We start from the raw sequence: 15,300 nt of genomic DNA, 5'->3' as shown, positions 1-15,300 counted from the left end.
ATTATTCTTCACTCTTAACCATTAAAATACTTTTAATTTCTTTTAATTCTTTAATATCAAGATTCTCTAAAAACAATTTTAAATTATGTAGTTTCCTGATTATTTATTTAAATTATGTAATATAGTGATTATTTATATACGTTTCCACATATCTTTTATATTATTTATATACAGATTAATTTTAATTTAAATAAATTACAAAATTAATATCGTTGACTAACATGTTTGAATAATTATAATTTAAATATCTCATAATTTTATAATTGTTTTCACAGATCTACCGTGCAAAAAAAAAAGGGCCAGTGGACAATGAGACAGGATAGGCCCATAGTTTGAATGTTGGGCCCAACATTAATGGGCCAACAAGGCCGCCGTCACGCGAACATTTTGAAAAAAAAATATATACATTTTGGATAAACACCGACCTATTTGGCTATTTTATTTTACTTTTTAAATTTTGCAACCAAATAAATTCGGATTTTATATAATTAATTAATTGTTTTCTTAAAACTTTAATTCCTTAATTGCTTTTATAAAATAAAATAAATTGTTTTAGTTATTTGCTTGTGCATTGTATTTAGCTTTTCTTAAAAAAGTATGGATTCTAATTCCACCTTTAAGAAATAAAAAAGAATTAAACTATTTTTTTAATATGTAGAATAAGATTCTAATTTGTATTTTATGGGAATCTAATATTTTCACAAAATTTAATAAAATAAAAAATACAAAATGTTAAATGTTTGTTAATAAATTGCAAATATTCTGTTCTTAAAAACCATTTAATAGTTTTCTTTTTTTTTGTAATTTTGTATTTATTTTTCTAGCGTGGTAATCGTATTATTACTTTCTATGTGATCTGATAAATCGACGTCGTTTTAATTATTTATTTCGGTTCCCAAAAAACGAAAAAGAAAAAGAAAAAGGAAAATTGGGGGAGACAGAGGAAAAAAGGAGGGAGACTAGAGAGAGAGAGAGAGAGAGAGAGGGAAAGGGTTTTCGATGCGTAACAAAAAGCAGAACGAGAGACGAGAGAGAGAATCGTATACAGTGCATCGACAAACATATCTTCTTCCTGTCACGGCGGAACCCTAGCGGGAGACGGACTAAAGCCTGCCCTTTTGAAAGGTTTCTCAGATCTGAACCCCCGGCCGGCGAGGGAGAGAGGTAGCCAAACATAGTGAAACAGTATGGGTGCCAAAGGAGGAGGAGGAGGAGGAGGAGGAGGAAGCAAAAGCACCAATGGAGCATCTGGAATTCCGGCCGAGTGGCGGAAGATGGTCCAGAGCTTGAAAGAGATTGTAAATAACTGTACCGACCAGGAGATCTATGCTACCCTAAGAGAATGTAATATGGATCCTGACGAAGCCGTTAATCGCCTCATTACGCAAGGTCTTTTCTTTTTTCTCCTATTTCCACGTTCACGGTTCTCTATTTTTCTTGAGTCGGAAAGGTTAATCATCCTTGTGTTTTACCCGCCGGGTTTTGCCGCGAGAACTCTTGGTCGTGAAATCCAAGTTCGTACTTGATTATGCAAATGTTTTGTTTAAATGTTGAAGTTGAAGGTTGTATTTTCACTGTCATCGTTGGTGAAGTGAGACCAGAAAGAATAGTCTTGCCAACGTCTGTTCGTGCTTCTATCAACCCATACGAGACATTTATGCTTTTGGGGCTATCAAGTACATGTTTTTAGAATGAGTATCTTCTAGGACATTTGTGGTTGTGCGTTCTGTTAGTTTCTCTCTGTGCGACTCTAAAGGTTTAAAGATTATAATAATTTTGTTCTATCGTTGTGTAGACCCTTTTCATGAGGTGAAGAGCAAACGAGAAAAGAAAAAAGAGGTGCGTATGTGAGAGGAATGCAGATGTTTGTTCTAAAAGCTTTTACCATGTCATTCAGATACTGCATTCATGTTGGTTTAGCTGGCTTTAGTAGATAACTTATCTCATACACATATAATTGATCTTGACTTATTTTCTCAATGTTCTTCACTCCTCTCTTTTTTCTTGCTTCTTCAGAATAAGGATCCGGTTGATTCCAGATCTCGTGGTCCTAATATCCCTTCCAGTCGTACGAGTAAGGGTGGTCCAGATCGTTATGCTGGACGCAGTAGCTTGAACCAGTTTGGTTCTAGTGGTATGTGAACGATTCTTTGTAGTTGTAAATTTCATAAGTTTTTCACACATTGTTGACGTACTTTTTTTTTTTTTTTTTTTTTTTTTTGTTAGAAACTGGTGTGTTGCACAGTAAACCTGTGTACAAAAAGGAAAATGGAGCTAATGATCACGCTGGTTCGTCTTCTGCATCTGGTCAACCCGGAAATCACTCATACCACCAATTTCCATCTCACAGGTTAAATGTTATAAGATTACGTTGTACTTGTCAATTGTGAAGTACTGACTACTATGCAATGCAATTCCATGGTTGAACATTATTTTTGGATACTGGATAATGAACTTTTTGCCAGTTATGTTTCAAATAAGTATATTATTTTTCTCCAATTACTGTAGCAATGTGAAGTTTCCCTTCGTCGATTTTTTTTCATATGTGATTTTGAATGTAGACAAGTAGGAATTTTTTTTGAATTTTGCGTCTGAATTTTTGTTTACAAAATTTCTCCAATTATTTTTGAATTTTAGTTTACAAAATTCTTTTCATACTTCATTTGCGTCTGATTTTTTTTTTTTGTTTTTTTTTTTTTTTTTTTTTACATTGTGGTATGCTTCATCTAGGTTATTGGTAGCAAATGAAGTATGAAATTTGTCTTGAAATAGTTGGAAAGCATTTCCTGTCCTTTATATGACTAAATATAGACATCAAAGCTGTATCATTCATTAAAGGGTAAGAATTGTGGTGTTTTAGGCTGAATACTCTTTTACTTAAGTATTTTAAGTTTCTGGTTTTTGGATTGTTTATATGATCTTGAAAAATATTTGTTACATTGCTAACTTGTCTCCATCAATTGTCTTAAGGTTTAGATAATTTTGTTGATCTGGTTTCTTTAATACGGAGTTTTTTTTTTTTTTTTTTAAATGCCCCTGCTAAAAAGGTAAGGAGCACAAACATTGACACACGACATGGGCATGACAACATGTCAATTTCCAAGAAAAGGACTAGACACATTGGGACACGTTAATTTTTTTAAAAAAAAAATATGCGTGTGAGGGTAAAAGAATAATTGTAAACAAAAATATAAAAACAGAAGAAAAAGGAAGTCTTTCCCTTCACGAAGATTTGGAATAAAAAAAGGGGATAAAACAGAAAGATGGAGAAGTTGCCGTGGTTTTGCGAAGCTGGTCACCGTCGGGAGTTGATTCATGAGGTCGGTCGCTGGTCGTCTTGGGTCTTGGAGAGCAATGAAGGATGAAGTGGGGTGTGAGGACTGACGAATCGTTGGGAGTCGATTAACTAAACATTAAGAGTTTTAAAAAATGGAGTGGGCCATAAATGGGCTGTGGTTCTTGGTTCATTAATTCCAGCAACTTTATGTGTCCCAATGTGTCCAAAACATGCTCTGGCGTGTTAGAAAATGAAAAATATGACATGCTAAAATGTGTGTCAGATACATGTCGGCAGCATGTTGGTGTCTAACACTCACGGCCACTTTGGAAGTGTAGGTGCTTTATAGGCTAAAATGAATGCATGGAGCATGTTTTGAACATGTTAAAGCATCTTTTGGAGATGTTTATATCATGAGTTAGGCTTGTGTAACTTGGGATTACATAGTTGAGCTTTTCATGGGTAAGTTAGGCAAGCTACGACATATTATTATAATGTCTAAATATACTCAAATTATATAATTCCCGGCTTGTTAAACCTATCTTTTAAGCCAAGTTTCTAGAAAAATGAAAATGTATTGGTTTTGTATTAAAGTGAGGAAAAAACCTATCTTCTTTTATTTTTAGTCTACTTTTTGGTATAAATGTGGAAATCATTGTATGATGGTTAGCACGGGAATTTTTTTCTTACTTAAGAAAATGAAACATGATTTGACAATTTACTTCCAAAGATGAGAGTTCTATGTATCTGTGCTTCTCGTTGATGCTAAAACTATTCTGGATCTATTGACCTGTGTTAAAACTTGTATGTATTGTTGGAATATATTTTGTATTAAAGAATATTTTTGATGAACTGAAACTAGTCTTATATGCTCTTAATCACTATTGCAGCAACAATGTGGTCACAGAAAATAAATTATCAGGATTAGGTGCAGGAGATGGAGCAATCTCATCCTCACAGTCCTCTTTTGGCTACCAATCTGCTTGGTTGGGTGCTCAGGGCCAAGTATCGATGGCTGACATTGTTAAGATGGGCAAGCCTCAGGGCAAGAGTTCCTCCGTGCAAAACGCTTCCCTTCAAGGTGCAAGTTCTCACAACAGTGTTCCATTTCAGTCTACACTACCACTCCAGAATTTTCATTCGGCACAACATCAGGCTTCCTCAGTTTCAGAAGCTCACTCTGGACCAGGTATTACAAGTCAGCAGGTATCTCTTAATGATGAATGGCCCACAATTGAGCCTCCTCAAGCTGTTGGTATCTCTAGTACCGTAGAGTCACCTGCAGTCCTGGAGTTGCATTCAAATCCAGCTAACTTATCACAGGATAGTGATAGTCAGCATAAACATCAAGACAAGGTTCAGGTAGTTGAAAGTGGTTCCGTCGACAATATTGAAGCAAACCATGCTGCGCATGCATCTATATTGGGTAGAAGTACTCCAGAGGATAACTCTGGCGGTACCTCTGTATCAGATAGTAACTTATATGACGACATGAGCTCCTATTTGCCTCACAGGCATGTTATTGAACATAATGAAGGTTGTTATTTTGCTACTGGCTCATTGTATTTTTTGTTTTACCGTCAAATTAGCTTAATTTAAATCAGTTTTGAAGTTTATGAACTATATGGTGATGTTTTAGTGATATTCTTTGATTTTCTTCTTTGAAATGATTAAAAATCAAATCTAAGCAGATGTTACAGTGGGTGGTTTTATTTATTGAAACTTGCTTTCCCTTCATTTTAAAACTGTTCTTAATTTTAAATTCCATTTCTTGTGGAAGAAGCGTGTCAAGTTCCATCTTCTGGTTAAGAAGTGGTTTCTTATATATATATATGGTTCTACCTGTATAGTTTTTCAAGGTTCACTTTGGTGTCTCTCCCTTCCCTAAATGTGGTGGTAAAAGATGTGAAATTGGTTTGAAGGTCTCATTTAAGGTTGATGTCTTTCTTCCGTTCTTAACAGAAAAAAGTTAAAAGAAATTGATTGCTATTTTCTTTTTGGTCTTCATGAGCTATTATGCAATAGATCCGATGTTACCTTGATTGAGGTGTAGCAATCTGTATGATTAAAGCTTCTCGAAAGTTTGGTTTGCTGTACACTGGAAGGTTCCTTGAGTTCTGTCATAATTAATGTTTTATTAATCTAGCAGGCAAAAGTTTGTTTGTCTTTATGTTGGAAATTTCAGTGATTTGAAGAAATTCATTGCTTATGGAATAGGATCATAGAGTACTTGAATGAAGTGTTCTTGATTTAGGAAAATAAATTTGACATCTGACTACATAATATCTGCCCTTGAAACTCTTATAGAATAAAACTTGGAGATATTGTGTGGAATTACAGCCTTTGTGTGCTTTGATTAATTTATGATAGTTTTGTTCTTTTGGATTTAGTAACTTACTCTTCAGTTTGATTTTTGATGTCAAAGGTTCTCTAGTTCTTCCATCAGTACTTCTCATTCTTGTGTTTTATCTTTCCGAATAATGAAAGCCAGAGAAGCTTACAAATGATGCCAACTTATATTTTCTATAAATACTTTTTCCAGCTGAAGATGGTGCTTCGTCAATGTCTGCTAATTTTCAGCAGTTAAGCTTACAGAAGGAAGATGAGAGCTCACCACCTGAAGAGGATAATCCTTCTGTAGTAATTCCACATCACCTCCAGCTTCACACCCCAGATTGCTTTCATTTGAGCTTTGGAAGTTTTGGAACTGGGACTAATGCTGCCTTTTCTGGTTCTGGGGTGTTTCCAAATAGGCCTCCAAATAGTAACGTAGAGGAGTCTTCTGTCTCTTCAGTTGGTCACTCTGAGGCTAGGTATTGTCTTCACAGAGGCTATTATTTCTTCTTGTCAAAAAACATTAACACAGGAGATGGGATATGTCAATAACGTGATATAAATTTTGTGACATGTCATTTTCTGAAAAAAGAAAAAGAAAAAAAGAAAACTTGGATCATGTATTCAACATATACATGTTTTATATATATATATAATATATATATATTTTAATGAATTTCACGTGGAGAATTTGTGTTAGTATGTGATATTTTGATATGAAAAACAATGTAAGATTATTTCAAGTGTTGAAGAAACTTTTTACGTGGTTCTAGTGCATTATGCTTTATATCAAAATATTTGGAAAACATACAAACCAATTTAACATTTTTTTAAAGGATGTATCTGCTTAAATTAAATTGTTATTGTCTCATATCTTATTTTACTGGCAATAATTTCATTAGCTTATATTTTGCAGAAATTCTGAGTATTTTGAGGATGATGGTACTAACTCGGATGGCAACCTAATCCACAGAACTAATGCTAGTGGTGGATATTATGAACCTCCTACTACGCAAGCAGAGGTGAAGCAGGAAAGCTCTGAAAATGCTCAGGCTAATCTATATGCATTTCCATCCTCTTCTCCTGCATTTAGTTATGAGAGCAACCAACCATCAGAAATTCCATTTATACAAAGTAGTTCAGAAATGCAGAACCTCGAGAGAGCAATGGTAATGTCAAACATTCTATTTTCTTTGGATATGCACTAAGTTGTTCGGATTTGGGGAGTTCTTTTTTTCATGGGTGAAATTTTGTTTTAAGAACTTTAGTGGCTTGTGTGGAAATATGAGCAGAACAGTTTTGTGTTTTCTTTTTGGAACTGTTTTTAAGAAAGTTTGTATGCACATATAGATAACCCGCTCTCATCGTAAAACATGAAAGAAACAGGTTTTTAAGAAGGGATAGCAGAGGACTTCTTATCAGTGAAGTGTTTAAGGCTTTGTTTTTTGTGTACCTTGAATTCAGGTGTTGGTAAAATGGAGAATTTGGTTGTGTATTGATTAGTTGATAAGTTTCATGTTTTTTAGCTTTTTAGATATTGTTACTGAAATAGAAATGGTGGCACAGAAGTACTTTTTCTAATAGTTTTTTGGTCACTCAGAACATCTACCTTTGGCTATGGGATGATTGAACCTTAATACAATAGTTGTCATGGGATGAAATCAGTATATTTTGTCAATTTCGATACAATATCAGTTACTGGACTGCACACCATCACCAATCATTGCTTTTCTCTGTTAATACTTATGGTGGTTTGTACGTTGTAATAACCTATGAGTTTTGGTGACTGTACAATTCTGACCGAGAAATATCTACATTTCTTTCAATTGTATTGAAATATAGTCTTATTAGGGGCACTGATCGTGCATTTACTGCCTCTTTGCTTTTATTTCAATCTTTGTTCATATGCCTCAAGTGTTCTTGGTAGGATGGCTTCTCATCCTTCGTTATTATTTCCCTCCCCCTCATTTTGCAGCTAGCATACACAAATACTTTGTCCAACAATATGTTGTTGGCTTCCACATCTCAGACAGTAAGGGAGGATCCTCCATATTCACCTTTTCCCGACACACAATCAGTGCCAAAATACAGCAATGTTGCTTCTTCCATCACTGGCCCCTCCATGTCCATGTCGGAGGTTTGTTCTTTTTTAATCTATTCATTCGCTCAGTTTATTATATTGTTGAGAGATCAAATATCAGTCGCATGACCAGTTTATTATGTTATTGAGAGACCGACTCCATCTGATACAAATACATATTGCTTCTGTTTGTGAAAATACTGATTAAGAATGAAATATAATCTTGAATTGATTACTACTTCGTTCTCATTAAATAATATTGATGATACATTTATGTGATTCTTGAAGTTGATTACACTTTGTCACCACTTATGTTTAAGATTTTCTACCCAATTGCTTGCTTGGTAGCCTGATTATTCTTAGTATTCAAGCAACTGTTGGAGTTAGAAACCCAAGTTGAAAGTGCATGACTATGCGGCTCTCTTATAGAAGTGTGTTGCTTCATACCATATGTGGCAATTCATGATACCCAAACCACCTAGGATCAGTCATGATGGCATAAAGGCCTTTGGAGACCCAATTTAGTGAAAAAAAGATACGTCGACTCCTAGACTGCTTTGATCCATTTCTAACCCATCTTCTCTTCGCCCACTAATAATTCCTTGTACTAGTAATGCTTTGAAAACTAATGACCTGCTATTGAACTTTGAATGCTCTCATTTTAGTATCGAACATTGCTATAGCCATTGACCTTTTCAGAGGATTTGATCTTGACCTTCTGTAATTAAATGATTAAATAGTCTTGGCACTGTTTCGTCTTGGATTATGATGTTACCACCTTATGTTTATTTAAGAGCGATAGTGTGGAGACTATGATTTTTTAAATACCGGGAGGGAAGAAATTCAATAATGCCATCGATCAGATTCATAACTCTCTTATTATCTATTCTGTTAAAATTTCAGGTGCTAAGAACAAATAGCATTACTACTTCTCAGCCCACTCCACAGTCTAATGTTGTAGCAGGACCAGCCCTTCCACAACACCTTGCTGTTCATCCTTATTCTCAGCCCACCCTTCCTCTGGGTCCTTTTGCCAATATGATTAGCTACCCTTTCTTGCCACAGAGCTATACATATATGCCATCTGGTTTCCAACAGGCATTTGCAGGTAACAGTACGTACCATCAAGCGTTGGCAGCGGCACTTCCACAGTACAAAAATAGCATTTCTGTTAGCAGTTTGCCTCAGTCTGCGGCAATTGCTTCTGGTTACGGATTTGGAAGTTCAACTAGCATTCCTGGAGGAAATTTCCCGCTGAATCCTCCCACAGCACCAGCTGGATCATCCATTGGCTATGAAGATGCTATAAGTTCACAGTACAAAGAGAGTAATCATTTACTATCCCTCCAGCAGGTAACTTTTTGGTTCTCGTTTGTGGGTTCTAGAAGAAACTGATAATGATAACACAGTTAAATAATAAAAATGGCATGAGGGTAGAATCTTGGACACTTGATTCTCTGAGGCTGTGAAATGAACATTTTTCTTTTTATTCCGTGTGAAAGGTTCCTAGATGATGCCAAATACTATATTACAGAACTGTTGGTTTAATTTTTGGACAATCTATGGCAGAATGAAAACCCGGCGATGTGGATTCATGGGCCTGGTTCCCGAACAATGTCTGCTGTTCCCGCTAGTGCATATTACAGCCTCCAAGGGCAGAATCAACAATCTAGTGGATTCCGACAAGCTCAACAGCCTTCACAACAATTTGGGGCTCTGGGATACCCGAACTTCTACCATTCCCAGGCGGGTATGTCACTTGATGGCCAACAGCAAACTCTCAGGGACGCATCTCTGGGAGGGTCTCAAGGTCAACAGCCCAAACAGTCACAACAGATATGGCAAAACAGCTACTGATAGGGGCTGAGTGTGTGTCATAGTAGTGGCCAATCAAAGGGTGCCCATATGATCTGGCATTAATTTATTAATGAAATGTTGTTAATTGGTCTGAAGAGATCGACTGGTCACTGCTCTGTGCCACGAGGTTGTATTCTACACATATCATTGTCTGGTTATGTTTAACGAGGTCTGCTAATTTGGATTAGTGAACAACACTCTTTACAGTCCCTTTCTCTCTTGTAGTAATGGGTATGAAAAAGCATCGTTTTTCCGCAGTTTTCACTTAGTTTCACATTAATATAAAGGTTTTACAATGGGTTTAGTGTTGGCAAGGCTTAGTTGGCAAGTACAGTTTTATCTTTGTATTGAATTCTTAGAACTCCGTTTGTAGTGTGTTTATCATCTGGTCTTTGGAGTGAAATGGTTTGCCATGCATACTTTATTCTCTTTTATCAAGTGTAAGCTTAAAATATCCGAGTACTTTGTGGGTATAAATTACTCGTGTTTACTGTTTCAGGGTCTTCCATAAAGTTACCTAAGGTACAGATAAATTTTCATCCATGATCTGCGTATTGTAAAATCATTTTTGTCAGTCAAAATCATTCTTTCTGAAGGATGTTTTTAATCATCTAAAATAAATTTTATTTGCTTTTACCCTTTTCTTTACATTTTTCATATAATTAAATAAATTGTGGACTGATTATGCTTGAATACAAGCATGTTTCAGTGATTTTGAACAGGACAAACATGACCTAAACCATTTCAAAATCATTCACAAACATGCTTTGAGACACATCTTTTTGATCAAGAAATGAGAAGTTTGAATCTTCCATCTCCACTCTTAAAAAAATTTCTAAAAGTGATCGGGGTAATATATGCTCATATTTAAATCAATTAGTAGATAATATGCAACTAATATCCAACATGATCTGATAAAAAACAATGCAATAAGCACTGCTTATGGGAAAAAGGTAAAATGAAAAAGTTCCTTGTTCAACTAGAAGCAGGAACTTCCATTGGGTCAATTGCGAGAGATTGTCCATGGAAAAAAAAAAATTGCAACTCCAAGGAGATATGAATTCACTTTATGTGTCGTATAGGAACAGTAGCCGGACCGAAGGATGCTGCCATAAAGATACTTTCTCCATGCTCCTTCCCATTAGCATGTGTATACATCATGTAAGAAGAGATCTCGTCAGATGTTCACGTGCAGTGGCCAGTGCTTGACTTATTGTCTGTGGATAAGGTGAGTTAGTCTATATCCATCTATCTTAGCATATGCATTCTCAACGTTCATATTTTGGTTTGAGAATAACCCACACCGGAAAGAGGGTAATAATACCTGCTCAGACAAAGGAGCTGAAGAATCTATACTTTGAGTTGCAACCTTCCCAGCAATGACATTTCCATCGGTCTCAAGAACAATACTGCATAATAAATATAAAGCATATAAACTAGCTTGTAAAACTACCAGGTCCTGACTAACTGAATAACTTTAGATTTGCAACAAAAAAAGAACAATAATTTATGCAGTTCGCATTGAATTGCACTTCGATCATCTAAATCTGAATCTAGTGATATTGCCCTTGGATGAAATAAGGCATCAAACACATGTAGTTGCACACTGTAAATTTTGAAAGCATAGGCATATCTTATGTCCCTCTCTCTAGTGGAAATCTACATATCTACATATACTGTTTTTCCTACCAAGTATCTGCATGATAATGCATGAAGCTATCCTGCAGCACTTAATCCAACATTAGCTAGCTCATGTACTGGACATACATTGTAATAGTAATTCTTCCAAAGTTCAGAGGGAACCAAGCCAGTAATGTCAGAAATCATTATGATATTTGCAAACACTGAAATATTTGAACAGAACTAAAACTAATGAGAAGGTCCTTGCTAACAGAAATTTGGCTTCCCTATCATCGCAGGATTGGATGTAGTTCTTACTTCGGTGAATTCAGACCCTGTTCAAGGAGCTAAGGACAAGAGATAACATACTAAAAACAATTGTTTGAACAGCTAGACTAACATGTTGGAAAAACCTGGAAATTTAAAATTGATTACAGCTGTGGCTAAATTATTTTAGTGCTATAATACTGTTTGAACTCATTGCTATATATGTATCATACTCGTGAAGGAAGGTTTTTCAATTCATTACTAGTTTATACCATACTCATGGAGGGGGGTTGTGCCTCACGACGAAGTACTAGGACTTCCCTCCATGTTCCATAACACAGCCATGAATTATGATGATATCGCACCCAAATAAACAACCTTTGATGTATAATTGAAATAATCAAATTTTAGATAAAATCAACATCAACAACCTTTTCACAGTACAATTGTGACAAATATGCTTAATAGCCCAAGAAAACTAAGCAAACAATAGGCTCAATAAACTTTCAAAGCATGAAATAAGCTTAAACCATACCCGCCATCAACAATTTCATCAAGGCACAATAAAATAAGATCCAAGTTTTCAAGTGCTTCCTTCTTTTCCACGTGGCCCCTGAAGTAGAAGCAAAACACACATTAACTAAAACAGTAACTTGCAGTGAAATACGGTAATTATACAACAAAGTTGATAACCATTAAATAGTAACAAATGTTGGGACTTAGAGCTAAGACCTAAGAAGAAGGCCAACAGCATCGAAGAATCCCTGAAGAGCTGTTGCCAAGATAAGCTCATTTTCATATTCTCCACCAGTGACAAAAAAATGTAGGTCTTGCACAAATTTGTAAACAATAATATTGTTTTCAAACATCGCAATCTCCGCTACAGATAAAGAATAGATACAAGTTAACAGGATATATAAGTATAGGCCATTTTAAGAACTGCATGGTACATACTTTTTATTGTCTTTGTTAACTGTATTAATGTTACCTTGATTAAGCTGAGAAGGTAATGAAAAAGACAACCAAAAACACCAATAAAAAAGTGGCATCTCTAACTAGAGTATTTCAATTCTTTGTTAACTGTATTAATGTTACCTTGATTAAGCTGAGAAGGTAATGAAAAAGACAACCAAAAACACCAATAAAAAAGTGGCATCTCTAACTAGAGTATTTCAATTAAAATAGTGACACCTATCTATAAAACAGAGAAGCCAAAGAGCCACAAACAACGGATTACCTTCAGTTCGAGCATTACTCTTTTGAGTTTTGCTAAATACAGCTTTCTCAAAAGATTCCTTTGCACTATTTGTTGGCCACTCATCGGAGTAATACTTGACAGCCACACGTTTCCCCTCAGAATCCAACAGGAGAATATTTTTTATTGAAGGACAGGACTCCTACATCAAAAGCCACATACGGAATAAAGGATCATCACATGAATGTCCAAAGTATTTGTAGTGATACTACAGATACGCATATCAGCATCATAATGGTTTCCTGTAGCAGTTGCCTAGACATCCATCGGATGATATCAATGAGGAAACATGCAATTATTATGGCTTTGTAATAAGTGGCCCGGGCTGCTCCAGCAACAGTGAGATACCACTCTAAAATAAGAATTCAAATCGTGCATCAAGATCCACAACCCAAGCCAAGGAACGAAATCAGATTATCAAATGCGATTTATTAAATTTGTGACTCAAAAAATGTACGTCATCCAATCATTCATAATCCTAAATAGAGAGAAAAGGACATTTTCAACTAAACAAGCTACTATTTAGCTCTTGACTAATAAAGGAGAGGTTTCATCACCATTGGACTTCTATGATTTAATTTTATCAAATTGAACTCGAACTTGAACTTAAATAAATAAAGAAATTAACATATTTTTCAAAATAAAAAATAATGAAAAATGTCACCAATAAATTTTCACACAAATTGCCAGACTCAGCAACATGAATACTCAATCCCAGTCGCAAAACTGAACAACGAGAGACACTCTATTGAACATCTAAGTGTCCAAATCCAACGAAACAAACATCCAACACCAAGTGAACTACAAAAATCAAGCGCAAACAAAAAAAAAAAAAAAAAAATCAAACAAAGGAAGGTATTGATTCCAGTTTCTCATCATTTGATCAAGTCAAAACATCCAGGTTAGACTTGACACATTATGCAAATCAAAGCTAACAAATAACTTTTCCTTTAATTGATAGCAGAACAACTTTTGCGAGTACATCTAATTGTTATTCAATTTCTCGTATAAAATTTAAAAGTTTACACCCGTAAACTGGGATAGAGACAGACGCTAAGATGTCACTTGAGAGAGAAAAAAAAAAAAAAATGGGAATGTTCCTACCAACAGCAACCTGAACAATGGATCATTCCACCTCCAAAACCAAATATAAGCGCCTAGATGAATGTATGTGCATGAACTAGTTTGACGATTCCTATGTTTCACCTGGAAAAGGATCGTTTACAATCCGATCTGAGGCTCTAACTCGTCCAATTATAATATTAATCTCAAAAGTATTCAATACACGTACAATTGCTATGGGATAAAAGGCAAAAGAATAACTTGCGATAACATCAAAATCCAAATCAAGCATTACGGCATTGGAAAAAAAATAATTCGACAGGGTGATAAACAACTTGAAGATCGAAAGATCAAGCTAGCGCAACAGCTGTAGAGAGCACAAGTTCAAAACTACCAATCACTGAAGGGGATCGAATAAGGAAAAGTGAAAGGGGAGAACTTACCATCGTTCGAAGAAGCAAGGGAGCAGGTTGAGGAACCAAATATTTCTGTGTGAACAGCAAACGAGTTGAAGAGAAGCAGAAATGGGTTGAGGTTCGCGTTTACGAGGCGTGCTTTTAAATCCCGAGACCTGTCCACTGGATCTCTGTTGACAAACGCTTCTGGTTGAATTTGGATCTTCATTTTTTGTTCTGTAATTACATAAAAAACCAATTTTAAAAAATATAATCAATTTTAGGTTAAATTATAAATTTCCTCTTCTTTCCACTTTAAAACTCCTATACGTCAATAAACTAATATATTTTTTATTTAATATATTACTCACAAATTTAATTATTTTGATAATTACTTCATCTATGAATTAAATTCATAATCTAACCAAACTTTAAATCTTAACTTTCATCATAATATTATATTATTTGTTGTGTAAATTGATGTGACAATGTATAAAAAAAATACGTCATTTTTTTGTCATTTTAAAATTTAATCGAAACCTACCTTAGAATTAGGACATTTTTTATTAGTAAACTTGGGATAATGTTTTAGTCTATCATTTCCAAATATTTTCAGTTTCAATTGAATCTCAAAATATTTTTAATATTTTTAATGTTAGTTTTTTGCAAAATATAAAAATTTGGTCGTTCTTATAGAACATAATACTAATACTAAGAGTAAAAATAAGATGGAACATAAACAAATTTGTAGAACATTCAAATTTTATTCTCATAGAAAAATAATAACTTCTGTGTTTCTTTTATAGGGAAAGTCGGCCGATTCTGTAACCGTATGCACTCAGACCCGACAAGATAATGGCCGCGCACGAAACCACTTGCGAACCGACCCTAAAATACCTTCTCCGTTATCTTATCTATATTAAGATACTAACCCTTTAAGATACTAACCCTACCCAAATAACAAGATGTAAATTCTTGACCATTCATTTAGAGCAGAGCTTCAAAGCAGTTCTGCACTTGGTTGGCCGTCCAAGAAAGGCCATTGACAAGGCAAACAGCTTTTTTATATCAGAAAAGTCCTAGCATTGTACGGACAAATCCAATATCACTGTTAGCGGCCGAGATTTTCACAAAAGTAAAACAAAATCAGAGA

The 15,300-nt window shown here is 35.0% G+C and overlaps 2 protein-coding genes across 2 annotated transcripts; one reads left to right on the top strand and one right to left on the bottom strand.

Moving 5' to 3' along the window:
• Positions 1–918: 918 nt before the first annotated feature.
• Positions 919–9,862, top strand: LOC111803469 (uncharacterized). The gene is made up of 10 exons (XM_023687882.2): positions 919–1,389; positions 1,796–1,839; positions 2,017–2,134; positions 2,227–2,350; positions 4,168–4,814; positions 5,820–6,090; positions 6,528–6,780; positions 7,587–7,748; positions 8,595–9,044; positions 9,261–9,862. The coding sequence occupies exons 1-10, from the start codon at positions 1,188–1,190 to the stop codon at positions 9,546–9,548; spliced, it is 2,559 nt and encodes an 852-aa protein (XP_023543650.1). The 5' UTR covers positions 919–1,187; the 3' UTR covers positions 9,549–9,862.
• Positions 9,863–10,393: 531 nt separating this feature from the next.
• LOC111803108 (coatomer subunit zeta-2) lies at positions 10,394–14,358 on the bottom strand. Its single transcript, XM_023687382.2, has 6 exons — positions 14,196–14,358; positions 12,673–12,832; positions 12,168–12,315; positions 11,971–12,048; positions 10,873–10,957; positions 10,394–10,765 (listed from the first exon to the last, which is right to left on the bottom strand). The coding sequence occupies exons 1-6, from the start codon at positions 14,196–14,198 to the stop codon at positions 10,706–10,708; spliced, it is 534 nt and encodes a 177-aa protein (XP_023543150.1). The 5' UTR covers positions 14,199–14,358; the 3' UTR covers positions 10,394–10,705.
• Positions 14,359–15,300: the final 942 nt, after the last annotated feature.

The sequence above is a fragment of the Cucurbita pepo genome, chromosome 10, assembly GCF_057944985.1.
Source record: "Cucurbita pepo subsp. pepo isolate OVF chromosome 10, ASM5794498v1, whole genome shotgun sequence".
In the NCBI taxonomy this organism is placed as follows: Eukaryota; Viridiplantae; Streptophyta; class Magnoliopsida; order Cucurbitales; family Cucurbitaceae; genus Cucurbita; species Cucurbita pepo.
This window is presented reverse-complemented; position numbering and strand designations above follow the sequence as displayed.